Raw genomic sequence first — 19,630 nt, 5'->3', positions numbered from 1 at the left:
AAAAGAGGCAGAAAGATCATTGAAAGACATTGACAACATTACAACAATCAGCAAACTAATGGTACAAGTTGTTCACCTTGTCCCCTTGATCCAAGAAATACAATTTCTAATAAAAAGCAACAAAATAACAATATGAATCGGAATTAATTTGGAGAAAAGTGTGACTGCCCCAATGGGCTTTAGGCCCAATGAGTTTGAACCCCAGTCCAAGAGGACTTTGACGGTAAGATCGTTTTAAAACAGAAGCGATCTTTTTGGGCCATGAAACAGACATGATCTTTGGATGAGAGTATTGAAACAGTCATCCCAATCAAAGATACAAATTGAGGTCTGTGCTGGTATAAAAAAAATAAAAAGTTCAGATTTAATTTTATTCTATTATTATACTCTTTACATTTTTTTCACTTTTGAAAATATAGACAAGTAATTTGAAGATAATAATTTTTTGAAAAATTGAAATTATCACAGAAAAGTTAATAATAATAATAATAAATTTAACAAAATTTAAATATCCAGAGGTTGATATTCCGGAAACTCGTTCCATGCTCATCAAATATCAGATTATATTTGAAATAATTTTTATCACTAACATTTCTTAAAAAAATAAATGTATTATTAAAAAATTATAGATTACGAATTTTAAATATAGATCTTTCAAATCAAATTTAGACTAGTTGAAACGATGAGCACGGCCACTGTGATATCGGTTCACCGGAGAACAATAACTGTGTATCAAATCGCCGCCTAATAATTGAAACAAGGTGAATCTTTACAGGACCAAAACTCGGTAGCCTCTTTTCTTCTTCTTATTCTTAATATCTATGTTGTGCCCTGTTTGCGCAACACTAAGAAGTAAAACGCAGCAAATAAACAATAAAATGACCTGTTGAGCGTCGGAATCGGAACCGGAGACTCCGATGGCCTGGGCATGACGCAAACGATCGACACCCGTAGTCAAGGAGTCCATCGCACGAGTGATTCCATCAAGAGAAGTCTCCAACCTCTCTAATCGAGCGTTCATATCACGCTGGTTGATGGCCGCGTCAAGATCCTCTGAGCGGCTGTGTTCCGCCATGAGAGGAAAATGAAAACACCAAATTGTAAGGCTTGCCCAACACCGCAGTGAAATGTAAATCAGCCAGCACAAACTGAGCAAAAAATTACAGCGAGACATACGATCATGATTGAGAAATAAGTATTGTGGATTACGTATACCGATGGAAAGGAGAGCAACGAAAATAGAAGGATGATAAAGAAAGAAAATTGGGCAGACCAACGGTTTCCCTGGATGGATGATCAAATCAAAGGGCGATCAATTTTCATTGGTAGATTACCCCAATTTCCTCGGGAAGGTCCATCACTTCCCACAGTAATTATTGCCTCTGATTAACTACACTGTACACAACCTCCTCTTTAATGAAGACCTGTGTTTGACAAATGACAATGAACTTGGGAAGATGTATCCGTTATAATTTTATATAATAAAATTAATGAATTCTGCTCAAATTAATTAATTCTTTTAAAATTTCAAATTCAAAACGATCTATTATTTCTAAGAAGTTATTTTCCTCGTATTATCTCATCCATTTCACACAACAACAGTAGAAAGCTTCATAAAATCAAAAGGAACGATGGTGTATTCCGTTATTAACAATATACTATTTTTAGTCTTTAATATAAGAGTTTGTTCAATTTTTATTTTGATATTAAATATAAGACTTGAATCCACTTTATTTCTCATATTTTTTTATTTTTTTCTTAAGATGATTGAGTTCTAACCAATACACTTGATTAGTAATAATATTTTTGAAAAGAAAACATATATTTATTATAAATAACGAATTAATTATTTTTTTTAATCTATTCAAATTAATTAACTAACTCTTATACTGAAGACCAGATATAATTCCTATTACATGAAGGGGAGGTTTCTAAGAGCGCTGTGGTAACTTGGGAATCTAAGTAGGGATTTTAATGTAAGGCTTTTCGGCGTGGGGTCTTGTTAACCCTTCTCATCATAACCATAGGATGCTTGTTCCCCATGAAAAGGTAACAACTATCAAGATGATGAAATCAAAGAGACTGATTTTCATATGGCATAGTTATGCCAAGAACTTTGTTGCCACAAGAACAACAAAGAAATAAAAAGGCCATGCTGGCCTAATAATGATTTTCCTCGAGAAACCAACCCCGACATTGAAGCCAAAGTAATTGAATCAATTTAAATTTAAGAAATCCTTTAATATTTTAATTTAAACGTGATATTAAAGTTAAGTTTTTCTCGTTTAGAACTTTTACACAAGGCGATAATGATTAAAAAAATAAAATCATCTTTCTAGGTTTCTAATAAAAATAACATTAGAATCATTTCATAAAGTTTTAAAATTTCTATTTAGGTCACGTGACTTAATTAGGGATTTAATAAATTTAATAACCCAGATAAAAATTTGGATTCTTTAACTGTCTTTTTAAGAGATTTTCCTTATTGCAAAATGGACCATTTGAATTTAACCTAATAAATAATAAGCAGGACAAAAATTAAAAATACATATAAAGAAAGAAAACTCGATAAAAGTGAAAAATCAGATATCAATCAACAAGGAGGTGGCCAAAAGAAAAACAGAGAGAAGGGATCTAATTAAATCTTCCACGGTCTCAATTTTAAACACGCTCCTAATAACTTCATGTCTTCAAGCTTCAAAAGGCCTTGACTTCCTTCTCAGCCCGTTGTCTTCATCCTCAGCCCATATCTGCTCGTGGGATTACCCTGTATCATTTACATTTTGCTCAGCTTGCGGAACAATTGGCGTCTCGTCTCAATTTCAACAAAGGCAACTTTTCTACCAATAGAAGTTGAATTTAGCTAAAAAGATTAATTAATCAAAGTCCGAATCCCTATAGAAGAAATACCTACATTTAATGCCTCAAACAAAATTAATTCCAATAAAAAGATACACCAAAAAAAAAAAAAAACAGTTTCTTCATAACCTCACGTAATGGTTGATGGATGAAATTTTAAGGCTCTCTCCCAGTCGCGCACACAAAAGATGCCTTCCATTGAAGCATAGCACTGATGCTTGTGGATAAATTGCTGGCGGCTAAAACTAGTCAAGGGCAGTTTGAAATTTCTCACATAGGGTCGCAAGTGCCCCATGCATTCCAAACTTCAATTTCTGACAGAGCACCTAAAATTTTGACCATCTAATGGCATATATTAAGGCTTTAAGATTGAACCAGTTACCTATAATTGCCTGCAGGTTTTCTTGGCATAAAATTTTGTCGCATTTCAATCTTCTGCATAAGTATTCAAAAGCACCTAGTGAAAATAGTTCCACTATTAATCTCCTTGCTTGGCGCATAAAAAATAAATGGTTCAAATGCTCTGATTCAACGTCATTCCCTAGGTCTCAAGTAGAAGTTCCAAGTGCTCACGAAGCAAGATTGAGACCAAGGAAAGAGTCTGGGATTGAATGAAATATGTGAAGAAAGGCCTCAGACATTTTTTTTTGAAGTTACTATTATTTATTAAACTGCATAGGCACTTCACGAACTACACTTCAGAGCATTCAAATTACAGCCAGAAAAAGATAGAAAGTGTAAACCAATCACTGGTTCTAGTGATGGAGAATGCCAGATTAAACTTTTATGCCAGATTAAAAGTTCAACTGAGGCTGAAAAGTCTCTTTTACAACACTACAGAAACCTGCCTCTGCCACATCATTCATTATGCAGCCCTCACTTCAAAGCTTAGAACTTAAGCAGAGCACTAACTGGGGAAAAGATAAAGAAGCAAAGCAAGAAAAAAGGCAATGAGTCAACCAACTATACCCTGTATACACTCACTAATCCAAAAATCTTATGTACTGATACAGTGCACTGAGGATGATGAATGACCTCAACTTGGAAGAACCTCCATATAAAAACGGAAGTAAAAAGCTCAAGAGGCTGTGGTCGGCAGATACAGAGTGCTAGGAGCAATGTCACTCCATGGACAGAAAGAATTACATGACCACAAAACTTAGAATAAAATCCTGCAGACACGACCTCTGATGCTGATTGATCTCACTTGTTGCCTATACAGAGTACTCTCCTGATATGACCGCGGTCTTTACAAGCCCATTCCTTAATTTAGAAGGCCAAATTCATCCCACGTAGCAAAAGAACTCATCAATATTGGTTTCCTAATTATAAATCTTTACTGGCTTCTCAAACGTGTGGCGATTCTGGAAAAACAAAACCCATGTATAAATTCATGCAGAGTAACCAAGCTAGACATTGACCCAAAATTAAGTAACGGTTGCACCACCAATTATGACTCAGACTGGTACCGGACAGCTAATGACAAGTCCATAAGGAAATCCAACCTTTCAAGCAATGCTCACTAACCTGATTAACAGTATATGGTCTTTTAGGAGCGTTATCAGCATGCTCTAAGCCAAGATACTGCTCCCAAGCACCATAAACATCCCTCCTCTATCATAAGAAAGAATTTTTTAATTAAAAAATGTAAATATAAATTCAAGCTAACAAATTAAACTACTGATATGATTCAATTTGAGCAAGTACAAAACTTATTTGAAGTTCAATGGACGTACCTGAAATCGACTGGATACAATGTCCGAGTCCTGAAGGTACTCAGGCCGCCCAAGTGAAAGAAATGCAAACTTCCACTGGCCCCATCGAATATAAAAATAAAAATAAAAGGTTTAGTAACCTCAAATATAATATTCAATTTTTTGTCAGTAAAACACACATCATTGTGACCAATTTTTATTCAGAAGCCTGGTAGAAGAAACGTACCTTGGCAAACTCCTCATCTGGAACTTGAAGTTTCTGTTGTATTCGTACTTTAATATCAGCTAAACTCTCCCCTTCATGTATGACCAAAAAGAAGGGATCCCCAAAATTCTGAATTTGCTGCGCATTTCAGATGGAACCCAAAGGTGCAAGAGTTTCAGCATATTATCAATATGAGCACCAAACACCAAAGACATCAAAGTGGAAATTGCCAAAAATGAACGAGATAGAACTCACCATTTGGTTTTGAGCTGTGTCCTTGGTAAAATGGTACACATGAATCAGACGATCATGAGGTCCAAGATTTTTCTCTTCTTCCGGAATCTGCAATTTGACCACAGCCAGAAATGGAAACATTCATTAAAGAGAAACAGAAATTAAACATTAACATAGTCTATTAGTTTTAAGAAATCATTCCGCTCATGTTATCATTTACACATTAACGGTTTTTTTGGCCAAGACTCATACATTACATTGACAGTTGAGCAATTCATAATATTCACTATTCAACAACACAGTGAGAGTCCTACCTCCTCCGCACGTAATGTCCAGTATTGATCATTAATGTTCTCAATCTTTTCCGAGGGGGGGAAGACCTGCATACACAGGCAAGGATAGGATCAACATATAATAATAAAAAATGATATCCTTTAAACGCATCTGCATCTGCACACTGGACTGGAAGATCTCAAGTAAACCCTACATTGAGTTTACTTTTCCAAGTTTCCCAACAAACTAGTCCGCAGTCATACTTATACCTTGTATATTTTGTGATAGAAGACTTCAAGCAGCCTAAGCTCAGCATTGGGATGAGACAACTCCACCTGTCCAATTAATAATAAAAAGTTAAGCACAAATATTTTTGCAAGTGTGAGTAAAAACCGGAAAAGGAGAATGTCAGCAATCATATTTAGAAAAAACAATGCTGAAAAACTCTAACTGCATAACTCTAGCATACATAGCATTCAAGTTTAAAAGACCCCATAAGTTTCCATGTCAGACTTAGATCATGTGTCCTAGTTGGAGGGCAAAAGAGACCGCAGTGCAACTGATTATCAAGTGATAATATACTTACTATTTCAAGGCTCGGGTTCTAACAGGGCCCTTATGGTAACTTAAGTAATATGAATAGGGATGTACTTAAACGCTTTAGAGCATGGGGCTAGCCCATATCAGCACAGCTTAGATTGGAAAACCTAGATGCCAAAACAACCTTGATGAGTGATATACTAAAGAGGTCTTCAAAAGTTGAGAAAGTTGTTCATTTTATTTCATTCCTCCATCCCGCTCTGCATCAAGGTTGAATCAGAGTCCAACAATGAGCTTTGCACCACATCATTCAGCTCTAAGAACTAAATATTGTTGCTTAGATGTGAACGATGCTAGAGAAGATACTTGTTCAGTCAATGAAAGATGAAATGAAGATTTAAAAAAAAATATATGTATATATAATTAGTAAATTTTTTAAAATTGTCAAGAAAAACATTTTTTGTTAAGAAACTAATGCCATCATTGAATATGAAATAATTGAATCAATTGATGGGTATATGAGGAGCGCAATCTTTCATGGATTATTTCATCAAGGCTTCTGCAAATAAAGCCTGGCCTGGTTGAAGTTGATGCAAAGGATGACAATACTAACATTGTTAATCCTGAAGTTAAAGCATTTAAAGAAAAATATTACTCCCTCCGTCCCTATTTAAAGACAACAAATATGTAAAAATTGTAATTTTTTCTTCAAAAATGCCCTTATTTGTTTGGGGGGGGGTTACAAGGAAGAGAATAAGGAAATTATTAAAAAAAAAGAGAATGATGCTTTGGGAAATGAGATAATAGATATATTGAGTATTAAAACAAGTAATTAATTTTTTTTTTTGGGGGGGGGGGGAATAGGACTATGAAAATTCAAGACATCTTGCAAATGTTCCTAAAAATTAGGGACAAGATAGAAATGGTAGTTGTTTCTCATAAAAAGGGATGGAGGAGTAAGTTTTTGGCATAACATTTTGGATTGCCCCCAAATTAAAGTTGTTAATCCCAGTGATTTTCTAAACCTAATATGATTGTTTCTACTATACCTAGAACCTTCCATTGCCACTGCATGGTAAAGATGCCTTTTCATTTTTTGGGCCCATGCATCCACTCTAAAAAAAATTGAAAAGCCTAGTAAGAGTAGCAAACCTAGTATCATTAAGATACATGTTTGCCTGTTCGGTATAAAGAGGCTCTTGTCCATAATTATTGTGAACTCGATCCTTGATGCATTGAATTGGTCTTTTGAAATTTTAAAAATTTAGATCCTTTTCTTTCACACCTCCTTCCTGTTCCCCATCATTAACCCTTTTAATTGGGCATCCAAAGTGGGTCTTTAATAAACAAGGTATGAACCAGTCACCTTCGTTTTAAGATGATCAAGGACATCCCCCACTGTGCTCTGCTTTGGGAGTCTGATAGTATGAATAACAACCTGACCATAAAAAATCAATGAATAATAACAATATGACAAGAGGCATAAACAAGATCAAAACAAAACGAATATTAAGATTCCATACTCACCTCATCCTTAGTGGCATGATTAAATGCAACTTTCAGAGTTTTCAAACCTTGCAATTCTGGCAGTGGAATGTCAAGTACTTCATAGTACAATATATCTGAAGTCTGAAAATAAATTTTCCATTGAAAAAAGGAATAAATTTTTGTATATCAATAATTCATTCCCGAGGATTGAGCGATAACTACCTGGTTGTAATGAACTAGCATGTCAGACAGATGGTCCACCCCACGGTACTTAATAGGCTGTGGCTTAGGTTGTTGAGAGTAACAGTTATGTGGGGTGAGCCTGATTTTGGATGGATCATCCAAACCAAGTTGTTGCGCTACTCTCTCCACCACATCATCGTATGTATAAAGCCTTGACCTAGAAACCAGTATACAATAGATTGTTATATAAGGACGCAAATGCAAAACGGATATACAGAAAGATGTCAGTAGTCAAATATAATCAGGCCAACCAAAGAAAAAAAGTAGTCAAATATAATCATTTACATTCAGCAAATTACAAAGTGCTTACATCTCTAGGCAGAAATCGTCTTCCTTAGGTTTTTCCAGAGATCTAAAGTGAACAACCTAAAATTCATCAAGCACAAACAAGCAATATCAGTAGCTGACAAACCATCCTTATATTTAGAGATTCACAATTAATCTCCTCCAAATTGAAAAAAAAGGGGAAGAAAGAAAGAAAGAACAAGTAAAGGTAATTTTTGTTTTCCATAAAAAATGCAAAGAAACTTGCAAGGTTTATCCCCAGCATCATCCACCCACCTCCAAACTCACAAAACATGGAAGGAAAGTGCAAAACGCACACAGAGAATACCTACAGACATATGGGTATGTTTCCACACACACACACAGCGTAGGTTTTATGCACGCCTAATATATAGCCACACAAATTGCATAAAATCAACGCCACAAAACATACCTGACGATTGTGGACATATTCTAAATATGAAGGCACATCTGGATAGCGGACATGTTCGTCACTATCCATAGCAGGTGCTTTTTGAAAGCAAACAATATCTCCATCTTCTAGCTGTAACATGAAATTCAAGTCAAACAGAGAACAAGAAAGTAACTTGGAGAATCCAGAGTGAGGAAACTTATTTACCTGGCTTGCTCGAAATGTGAGTTTCTTGTCAATAGGTTCACACATGACATTTGGTTCAAACTTAATTTCCTGGACAAAACAGGCATAGGAAACATCAGTTCCCTAATGCAACCAAGAGGAAAAAAAAAACGCATCGAAAAACAAATCACATTTCATCAAAACTAAAGATCTTCCATCCCAAATGGGACAGCACGAACAACATGGTACAACTTATTTGCTATGAACCAAGAGCAAGTTTGATTAAGAGGGGATACATGTCACTAATGACGTGATTATGGATTAAAACCATAGGTCATGTCATAATGACATAATAAAAATACTAATAAAAATGACCTTATTTCCAATGTTAGACTTTTTCCTGCTGTATGTTCATAAAGGCACCTCACGGTTAAGTACTCACTACATTGGAAAGTGTATATTGCAGACCTCATGCAAAAAAGTTGAAAATTGAATCCAAGATATTACCCAAATTAAACCATTCCCAAAACTCATGGAAATGAAGTGACAAAAGAAACAATAAAAATAATTCAGGTTACAAGCCTCTACAGAGAGAATGACAGACATCAAGATTCAGTCCTCCATGGACTACGAAGATAGCGTCACTCAAAACTTGCCTGACCCTTGATGAGAAATATCAATTTCTATTGCTTCAGTTACATAGAATTAACCTAATAAAAATTCCCAAACTCCCACCCTAGATCAAGACCTTCACTTCTTTTTTTTTTTGGATTGATTTGGTTTCAAATGGATGGAATTGATTTTGAATAGAACTATGCTTCCAAGATACAAGGATGCAAACCAAGTTTGTAAAACTAGCATGAAGCTGCAACTGAGAAAAATGACCGAAACAACGCAAACCAACCTCAAAAAGTGCAATCTCTTCCTCAGGATGATAACCAGCCATTTCATTTAATTTTGTTAATATCTCTGATGGCTTACCAAAACTCTTCACAAAAAGCCTTCCAACATATCTGCCACCATAGAAATATAGATCTAACCTCAGCAGGACACGGGGACTTACACACCCCAATAAAGGCAAATCAACAAAATTATACAATACCGCAGTTCCTCTTTCTCAGGATCATATAGCTTGAAGAAAAGTAATATATCATCTTTTGTCTTCTCTGGCGGTGCAATGGGACGTAAATCCTAAATAATAATGCAAAATGTCAACAACGACATGTTTATGCAATCAACTAGAAAGCAGCTTCCATAAATATAAATATTAAGCGTTACCAGCCCCAGCTCCACTTCCAAAAACAACTTTAGCTCTGCATTGTGAACTTTGTTTGAAACTTCTCTCAATTGCCCAACCTGCAACATGATGATGGTTGAGATCAAATAAAAGCCAACTTCTGATGGTACAGATGCTGATTCATGGCAAAACACTAATAGCAGATAGACAAGAAATTCTGAGTTCTATATAACAGCCAACAAAGGATGGTAAGTAAAATTGATTCATAAGCAGAAAACACCACTAGACGAAGTGATAGCAAGTCCACTGACATATGAAATCTAAGATGAGCATACAGCCAGCAAAATCATAACAATGACAGCTTTCAGAAATAAGACAGCATGAAACAGTACACAAAAAATGAAGCTTCTGTAAAAATCCAGGTTTTTTATTTAAAAAGGTACTATCATATTGCTTAAACCAAGAAACTCAGCAGCAGCTAGAGAAAGAAATAAATATGAGGCTTGTTCTAGCCAACACCAAAAGAAAGTAAGGAAATGAAGGGGAAATAACAAAAATAAAAAGCTTAGGCATGAAATTTTACAGATTGTGTTTCCTCAAGGTGTGTCAACGGCCTATTAGGACGGTAAGTATGGTTTTGACGCTTTGCCCAAAGCCAAAAGCGCAGAAATTGAACTGGGATGCCAAACTCTTTTGCGACCTCATCCTGAATTTTACAAATCAACATAAAAAATCAATTAAAGAAAACAATTCACCACAAAATCATAAGAATTTGAGCAATCATAGATCACATCATCGGTTTAACACTACAATGCTCATAAAAAAAAAAAAGCAAAAAAAAGGGTTTGATACCATAAAGCAAGAAACAAAAAACCGGATCGAGCACTAAACCGGTTGAGATAATGGGTCAAGTGTTAATGGGTCAGATCGGGGTTAGACCGGTAATAATTAAAATAATATAATTTAATTACAAAATATTTATGTTTTTCTCTTTTCTTCCTTTTTTTCTTCACATGGCCCAATACAATTCTTTCTTTTTCTTATTATTTTATACTTTTATCTCTTCCTTCTCTCTCTCCCACGTGAAGTTCCATAGCACATATCAGGTCACTTTTTTCTTCCTCCCTCATTGAATGGCTGATTACGCAAGGTCACCTTTTTCTTCCTCTCTCCTGATTGAATGACAGATTACTTATGCATAGTTCTCTTCCTCATTCAAACTCTGAAATTCGTTCCTTCCTCTTTCTCAAACAGCTCTCTTTATCTCTCTCTTTCTCTCGAAGAGAAACAATAAACAGTGATATTTTTTTCCTCCCTGCACATCCATTCTATTCTATTACTTATCTTCCTCCTTGCCTTCCACTCTTCCACGAGCATGGGTTTGAAGCGACAAACAAGAGACTTCTGTCTTTTTTTCCATGATTTTTTCTGCTTCTACCCCTTCTCTCAACTGTGTTCATATCTTCTCCGGTGAACGGTGAGATGGTGAGTAAAAAAGAAGAAAGGAGGGGGCGGAAAAAAAACCGGTGACCCACCCAACCCACCGGTTTTTCCCGGTTCATTCCGGTTTTTTCAGGTTTGATGTGAAGCCGGTTTATTCTTCAAACCAACCGGACTGGAGGCCGGTTCACCGGTTTTTCAGTTGAACCGGCCGGTCCGGTCCGGTTCTTTTTTCATTGCCATAAACTATCATCAATAACCAAAAAGCATTCTGGCTTTAAACTGTTGTATGCATTGAAACTTCCCCATTTGATGCAACATTGATATTGTTAGTTCTCAGAAAAATCAAGATGAATTATGCTGGTTTATCTGTCATGAACACAGATAAACATAGATGTCCTGCACTGTTGCCACAAAAACCACCACTTTCCAAAGTTTTCTTTTCATAAAACCAGTTTTAGCCACCATCAAAATCAGTAAACATTTCAAAACTCCATTTACAACAGCTTTTAATATATGTCATTGATTGAATTTATCATAGAAATCTACCCCCCAGTTCACGATTCAATTTGCATTAAAACAATTAAGCACATTTGGAAGGGCATTTTAAGAGTGGTACCGCACAATGAAAGAGAAAAAACACGTTATCGATTGGGGAGAAAAAAAAAAAGCATACTGCCAAGTCAGTAAAGTTCTCGCAGAAGAGCAAAATGAAGGTGGATTGTCTACCTTGAAAACATTAAATGGCATTTGCTTTTGCACACGAAAACACTTCACTTTGTCATGGTCTACAAGATCAAAATATATGTCCTTTCCAATTTGCTCTGCAAGATTTTCATCCCGTGCCACCTAAGAAGCATTATACACAACCAGTAACACATGTATACAACTGATTTAGCAACTCCCAGAATTCTTGCAAAGTGAAAGAGACAGCCAATTATTAAGAAATCAAGATAGGGAACTAATGACCTTTATAATGGTGTAAAGATGAGCCTCTGCCTTTTCTTTCTTTTTATGCTCTTTTTCTTCCTGTTCTTTCTTCAGCCTCTCCTGCAATAATCCACTGTACAAAATAAGCTCAAATTTTTGCAAATATAGCAACAAAAACAGTTAAACGTATACAAGAACTGAAAACCAGGCTTCATCTCGAGCCCAGCAGCTTACAAGGCACTTCTTGTGAAAAGAGAAATCAAAATTCACTGTTCAATCAAGAGTCCAAGTTGTGACCTAGCATGTGGCTATTTGAATTGGCTTACCACATTTGGAGGTTTTAATTATAAATGTGAATAGCTTCTTACCCTTAGATGCTCTGCAATGTCTTTCTCATCCACATTGCATATTATTTTGTCCTTATCACTTTCACGTATGTACACCAACATATAAGCATTTGAATATTTGGTGAATTTGAAAGGAGTGTTGTTGAATCCAGGATTTGTCTGTGGTAACTGTTGGAAAACAAGACGTTAAACCATGTGTCAAGTAATATTGAATGGCTCAATAAGATCAGATGCCGTGTCCAGTGATAATAAAATAATTACCTCCTCCTCGCCACCATATTGCTCCTCTAATGCCCGTTTTGTATCCTCTTTTGTCACCCTCTCGTCATCAAATTTATACCTGGGTACCAGTCAGATTTGTCATTTACACTAGAGTAGTAAATGGCTAGGACAGCAAAAGGGGGAATATTTCAAGGTTGAAAATGTCTCCCAAGTATTTAAGCCCCAAAATAATTAACTGAAAGAAAAATTATAGTTCTTTAACTAAAGCAGCATGTTCCAAGGCAATAAGTCAGCCTTCCAATTGTCTCTGGCTGCAATGGCCTCAGTCCAAATGTCAACGAAAATATACAGGCAAATGATGCCCAAATACACATAATTTGATATATTAAACACAGTAGTCATATATGCTAGATCAGCTTCCACAGTGAAATACAGGACCATCATACAATCAGTTTGTCCAATTAAAGAAGAGTGTCGCCAGGTAGTATTCAAGCACGCACTCATAAAGTGACGGTTTACAGAAATTTGTAATAAAGTACTTTTCACTTTCCCCAATTTATAGTCAGAAGCAGATCAAAGTTTTGTTGAGTATCATTCTCAACCTCTGAAGTATTGGCCTTCGCAAAATAAAGAATCAAGATAATGGCTTCCGTTTCATTACTTGCCACACCAGATCATGCATAATTACGTCTGCAGGCTATATTTCTCAAACCTTTATTCATACATACCACCTACCAAACTGCTTTCCCTCCCTGTAACAGATTGATGCCCATTCATGAAATGATAACTGGGGACAAAATCTGTGATCTAAATTCTAAAGGCAAACAAAGCATTTTCACCAAAGCATCACTGTGTGGTTAGTGATGCTACTTATGCATGCTCTAGCTCTATTAGAAACCTCCAAGCACAAGAAACTCCAAAGGATACAGCATATAAGAATATAACCAAGAGGGAAAAAAGGACTGCTTTACCAACCACACTCATATACAAACACATCATAGCTCAAAAACCAATAGTCAGTGCAGATAAACTAACACTGTAATGCCTACCATTGATCAGAAAGTGTTGGCCTGATAAATGCATAATAATGTCCACCATGCACACCACCACTGTGAACCAAAACGCTGAGGAAGAAAAGGTCAAATATGTTAAAGTGCTGAACATCACAGACGAGGTAATGCCAACAAATAAATGATGGATATTACGAGCATGACAAATTAAAATAGTAGTCACATCATGTTCTGTCATTAAGTAAAAGTTGACTATAAAAGTATTGCCATTCAATCTTTACTGTTCATTCATCGTGGAGAAATTACCTTCTATCTACTTTCTATTAGATTTTGAAAAGTCACAGCAGCTTCAATTACTACTGGAGGGCCCAACAAAGTACATTTTACCATGGTTACCCCTATATAAATAAGATACTTAATAAACCAAGTTCGGAGACTCCCATTCAAATAGTAAATAACACTCGTCAAAATAGAAAACAATGCACAAACATACTTAGCTTCATTCAAATATAGCAAGCATTACTTAGTCGCAAACGACCAAAGCAAATGGAAAATACCCTGCCCATAGATTGGACAAGGATGTCCAAAGTTTACACAGTTGAGCAAGTTATATAACCCCTCTTCCAAACAAGGAGAAAAAGTCATCAATCAAGTAAAAAAGGGAACCAGCCAGAGCAAGCACTTCATTTTCAATTATACCTGTGAAGTGTATAAAGATTGCGGACAGTCCGATCAGCCTCGGGTGATAAATACTTGCCATTCTCACGATCCAAATCAAGTTGCAAGGGAAACTCATAACGATCATTAATCTAAATGGTGAAGGGGAAAAAGAGACAATTAATCCTCCACACAAAATGTCATACCTCAAGTCCTCAATAAAAGCGGAAAACACATAAAAAAGAGTACAAGTAGTTTAATATTTATCCTCCCTCTCATAGAATATACTTTCAGTGCATGTTACATTTGAATGACGCATTTACACACACACACACACAATCACAAAAGATTGCGGGGGAACCTACAAAAAATGCAAATCAATAACATAGGCCCCAATGGCAGAACAGAGCGCAAATGAAATAGTTGTACCAAGAAAATGTCTGAAAATTAAGTCATGACAATGCAAAGTACATAGGCATTTATCAATAAGGAATGCTACTCTAGGAGGAAAAATTACAATTAGGAGGAATAACTAATATACAGATGTACCTAAATTTTGAAATAATTACATAATTTCTAACATTTTTAACTTCTAGCAGTTTAAGCTTTCAAGATGAAGTGGCTTTTGACATGCTATTGTCAAAGATTCTACATCCATTTCAACCCAAATGCTTAAGCTGTTAGTTGGAAGCCCAATTTTTTAATTAATTATGCTTAAAGCACAATTCATTAATTTAATAAAACAAAGTCGTCGGTAGCACTTAGTAGAAACAGAGCTCTATGATGGGCCTTACAATGTCCTATCACCACAACAGATAAATCAATTTCAAAACAAAATCAAGGCCCCCTTCATTATATGCAAACAAGCAAAAATTAAGAGAAGCATGTTAAAACAATGTTTCTATACGACTACCAACCTTGACCATAGTATCTCGCATAAAGTCATATTCAAATCTTTTGAGCTGAAGCTGAAGTACAGGGGGGAAGTCAATAAATAAAACACCCTTCTTAGCATCCTGAAATAACAATACATCATTATTAAAAAAATGCATCAAGTCGTAGATCAGTTTCATCAAATGAAATTTCTTGGATGATTCCATTCAAACAGAAAATACATGCAACTCAACTAAATATTATGAAATTGTTCCAAGAAAATATCTTTTTTATGCAGATTAATTCATTATCCAGGTTTTCTGTACGTGACTGACTGTAAAATTGACAGAAGAATTGTAAAAATAGAATTTCCCTATTATGCAAAATAGGTTTAATAAAGATACACTAGACTGAGAATTAAATCCATACAGGACATCAAACAGCTTATTTCCAGCCAAGGTAAAAACAAACGCGGAACAGCAATCCACACGAACAAATGCCCATGTGCTCTATTTTGGTCATCAAAGTTACAATAGTCATCATACGCACTGAGATATCCTAGATCTTCTTTTTCTACATTACACCAACACCAACTAATAGTTTCTTATGTCAAATACTCAAGGGACACAGCCACAATTTGTTTTGTCAAATAAGATGATTCATGAAAACAGATAATATAAATACAAAAGAGGGGACAAAATTATCGTTATAGTATAAAGATGTTAGAAAAAACGCTTGCAAATCTTAACCAACCTGCAAACCATACTGTTCAGCATGATATTTGTTATCCCCCTCAAGACGCTCAACTTCCACATACTTATCAAAAGAAGCATATATGTCACGGCAGCCTTTGACATCAAGCTGAAGGTCTAAAATGCAAATGTAAAATAAAATTAGCATCAGGGGACAATCCATGGATTACCAGATAATTAAATTTCAAAAGTACCATAAAAGGACTCCTTTCTAGTTGACTTGTAATCCACATTGATGCACTCAATATAGTTCATATGGTGCCCTTCAAATAACTTTTGTATAGTTCCTTCAACAACAGTTCCCTATCAACAAAAAATATTAAAGTTAAGAACATTCAGTGCAGTTAGGACACCCAGAATGACTCAACGTAAAAACATGCCCAACGTCTCCTGTTACCTTCATTTTGTCTTCAAGTTTTTCAGAGAGGACTCTATTTAGTTCTTGAACATCATGCTGCATGAAAGAATCATAAGTATCCCACCCAAAAGATTTTGTTAGCTCCTTTGTCGCAACACTTGTGTCACTATACTGGAGTTTGTAAAACAAACTTTGTAAGGCCAAAGGGATGCTTCCAGAGGGCATGTCATTCTCTGTTGTTGGCATATGATACACAGCCTGAAATATGATATTGAGAGCCCAGCTACTCCATTATTTACCAATGAAACAAAAGAACAACAATATGAAGAGAAACCGTGACCAATAATGCAAACCTTTCTAAAATAAGGAATATGGTACAGTGTTTGGAGAAGAGAATTCATATAACAAGTAGCTCCTTGATTCTTAAGGCCAACATAGCCAGTCTCTTTCTTTGAGTCATATGACCAGTAATCAACAATCCTACGCACAAGAACCTCCGCTTCAACTATAAGAGTATCATTCACAAGATATCCTCTACTAGGATCATACAATTCACCAAGGGGCATGAAGGATGTGAAACCCCAATCACTTTCTCGGGCATTAAATTGGTGCTGTGTGTCTGCATAGTGCAAGTAAATGAAATTACAACAACATCCTTGGCCAAGGCTAAAGCTTATGTGCATGTTCACTTCTTTTCTCCCTCTTTTTGTTTAAATAATAAATAATCGATACTAGGTTCATCTAACATTCTAACTTCACTAGAACCCATGAATCATGATCTTGCTCCTCATCAATCTTCTGAACAAGGTGCAAGTAGAGATACCCAATAGTTAGAAACCCCAACATAAATGTATGCAAAAGGCAAATGAGTAAATGCCAACAGCCCCAAGACAAGAAAATATGGGTGATGAATAACTAAAAATAATTTAACCAGCAAAATGTACTACTATATACCATAAGAGAAAAAGACGAATACATCGTAATCTCCTTCACATAGAAAAGCATGGGAGCACAAAGCCAAAGGTAAAACACAAGCATGGACCTGTGCAGAGCAATTTAGCTCATACACCACACAACATATGTTAGCTTTCGTTGTTCTCGACACTTAAAACCCATACTGCATTTATAGAGATATTTAATATGAAAATTTTCCATTTTGCATGATTAGCATGGGCCACATAAGCATCATGCATTAGATAAAATAATGTCAATATCAGAAGGGTATCAGAATTTTGTAGGAAAGAATATACATTGAAGGGTTAGCTTCAAGTTTAACAAGTTTCAAGAGTGAAACATCAAATGGGAAAAGGAATAACATAAGAAAAGAAACATATCAGTCAAGTTCAAAATCTAATTATATATGGTTATTTATGCCTTTTACAAAGATACATATACTTCATTATTGTTCCGTTAAAGATAGCATCTTCTGATTTCCCATTCACTAAGAACCTATGAATAAGTCATTATAGTTCCTTGACCAAACTTAGGTATGAATAACTCGATCTTGACAACCTTGTGGACATTCATTATTTTTTAATTCAATTAGGAGGGTTCCTAATTCAATATGATCATATGAATGAATCAATCGTTCTAGTTCCTTCTTCCTTGACCATTCTTAGGAATGAATATCTTGACCTTAATAACCTCAAGCAACTGCCCAAGCAAAGTGTGTTCTATGGTCAATATCAGCAACATAAAGTAACATACTTGATACTTCAGAAGAAATAACATAGAGAAGAAATTTTAGCGGAAACTCACAGAAATATCTTTCCTACCCGTTTGGATTCTCCACAAGAAATCTATAATTAGATATTCTCCAAGCTTCAAATGTTCTTTCATAAAATATAACAAGTAACTCACAACATTTTTTATCTTTTAATCACAGCAATTCTCTTTTCTGTATCATGCTATTTGGCTTGTGATAAAAGATCAAATCGAAAAGACTACCTTTTCTCACAGAGTACTTAGTATGCATTTGGTTTATTACTGCCAAGCTGAATTGCGCATATCTACTCCACCCATAAGGCAAAGTAGCCGAATCCGCAACATCCAAATACATCGACAAGTAGTCCACATTGTTCCCCTTTGGAAAAATAAGCACACGCCTGCCCAGCACAGAACAAGGTTTAAAAGGGGAGATCGCCGAAGATAAGAAAATATGGGGAAGTACATTTAATAACTGGACATCAAGAATCAACTTAGAAGATGTAAGCATAATACCATTTATAACCCCCAACAACGAATATTTCTGAATAGAGCTTCTTTGCATTCAGCCTTGAAAAGTTGTCAATTCTCCATGTAAACCTCGATGATGGAGGATCCTCGACAGGCTGGCTCTCCACGGTGCTGGCAGATTCTGCTTGTGCTACAACTAAAGATTTGATGAAGAAAATATAGTGAAAAAATTTTAACTATCCAGACTGCCAGTATTTGAAAGCTAAAAAGAATAGAGAATAATCAAAACTGACCTAGACTCTCTATTTTCATGCCAGAAAAAAATAAGCAACAAAAGCAGTTAGACAATCAACAAAGTCATTGACAATAAATAAGTTCAGAAGTGCAAACTAACTAATAATCAAAATCTATTGAAAGAATGATAATGGAAAACCTAAACTTCCAATACCAGTTTTCATTCGATTCTCTCCCTCAATTTCAATCTACCGAAACCGAACAATGCATAAAAATATTTTCAACACCTTGAATAATTTAATTAGATCATGTTGAAAATAACAAAATGGGGGTTTCAACACGGATCAAAAGAAAGAAGGAATAGTTAATACCTTCCATTGGTTGGTGATTGTTCTCAGTCAAATCCGAGTGAGGCACAAGCATCTCCTCGTCCTCTTGCTGCTGCAAAGCACGGTCAGAAAAATTATCAGACTAGTTCGGATCCACCGAAGAACACACATATATTTGCTCCGTGCAAGCCCAAAAAATCTAAACGTCCAATGCACCCAAGACAGCAAATTGCACTAAAATTCACTCGCTCAGATCAAAACTACAATCCCTAGACGAAACCGCACGACTCCCCAACATTCCAAACGAGAAATCAAATTGACCTAACTTCATCATTCAGCGAAATTCATGCAAAACACTAAGAACAGTTTGCAGCCAACAAATGATTGAACCCGAAAAGGAAAGAAAATACGAGTGCCCCGAGAGCAGATAGAGTGGAGGAGGGACGCAGAGGGAGTTAAGGAACGTACATCAACGGGAGGAGGAGTCATGACGGTCATGGTGAATATGGGAATTAACCTCCCGTGGGTTATTCAGAAACAATGGAAGATGTCAGATGGAGAGAAGAGAGTGTTGAGGTTAAGACTACTATGAGAAAAGAGATCACCGGAAGCCGATCGAGAGGGAGAAAGGTCTATGGTGCTCGTTC

At 35.8% G+C, this 19,630-nt stretch overlaps 1 protein-coding gene across 4 annotated transcripts; it reads right to left on the bottom strand.

The window, feature by feature from the left end:
• Positions 1-2,545: 2,545 nt before the first annotated feature.
• On the bottom strand, positions 2,546-19,600 carry LOC114717120 (ubiquitin carboxyl-terminal hydrolase 12). 4 transcript variants are annotated; one of them, XM_028902205.1, is made up of 32 exons: positions 19,452-19,600; positions 19,026-19,095; positions 18,466-18,616; positions 18,193-18,350; positions 16,599-16,864; positions 16,285-16,503; positions 16,082-16,190; positions 15,889-16,004; positions 15,180-15,278; positions 14,305-14,414; positions 13,645-13,719; positions 12,635-12,713; positions 12,395-12,541; positions 12,066-12,146; positions 11,826-11,945; positions 10,240-10,362; positions 9,698-9,775; positions 9,522-9,610; positions 9,324-9,432; positions 8,462-8,530; positions 8,276-8,386; positions 7,868-7,923; positions 7,537-7,714; positions 7,354-7,455; positions 7,193-7,264; positions 5,556-5,621; positions 5,328-5,393; positions 5,035-5,121; positions 4,801-4,917; positions 4,596-4,670; positions 4,387-4,473; positions 2,546-2,767 (listed from the first exon to the last, which is right to left on the bottom strand). In XM_028902205.1, exons 1-32 carry the CDS (start codon positions 19,479-19,481, stop codon positions 2,720-2,722), a joined length of 3,363 nt encoding a protein of 1,120 aa, XP_028758038.1. In that variant the 5' UTR covers positions 19,482-19,600; the 3' UTR covers positions 2,546-2,719. The 4 variants fall into 4 exon arrangements, with proteins under 4 accessions (XP_028758038.1, XP_028758039.1, XP_028758040.1 ...); XM_028902206.1 differs by having other exon boundaries at positions 19,026-19,092; positions 19,452-19,596; XM_028902207.1 differs by lacking the exon at positions 2,546-2,767 and adding an exon at positions 3,591-4,223.
• Positions 19,601-19,630: the final 30 nt, after the last annotated feature.

Source organism: Neltuma alba, unplaced genomic scaffold (assembly GCF_004799145.2).
Source record: "Neltuma alba isolate B1F8T4 unplaced genomic scaffold, ASM479914v2 tig00011709_pilon, whole genome shotgun sequence".
Classification (NCBI taxonomy): Eukaryota; Viridiplantae; Streptophyta; class Magnoliopsida; order Fabales; family Fabaceae; genus Neltuma; species Neltuma alba.
This window is presented reverse-complemented; position numbering and strand designations above follow the sequence as displayed.

Excerpts from the sequence above, each read along its gene's own strand:
- LOC114717120 (XM_028902205.1), bottom strand. The coding sequence starts at position 19,481 with ATGACCGTCATGACTCCTCCTCCCGTTGAT. Across the intron at positions 18,617-19,025 it reads CAATCACCAACCAATGGAAG|TTGTAGCACAAGCAGAATCT; the intron begins GTATTAACTATT and ends TCAAATCTTTAG. Across the intron at positions 9,433-9,521 it reads CCTGAGAAAGAGGAACTGCG|ATATGTTGGAAGGCTTTTTG; the intron begins GTATTGTATAAT and ends CTATGGTGGCAG.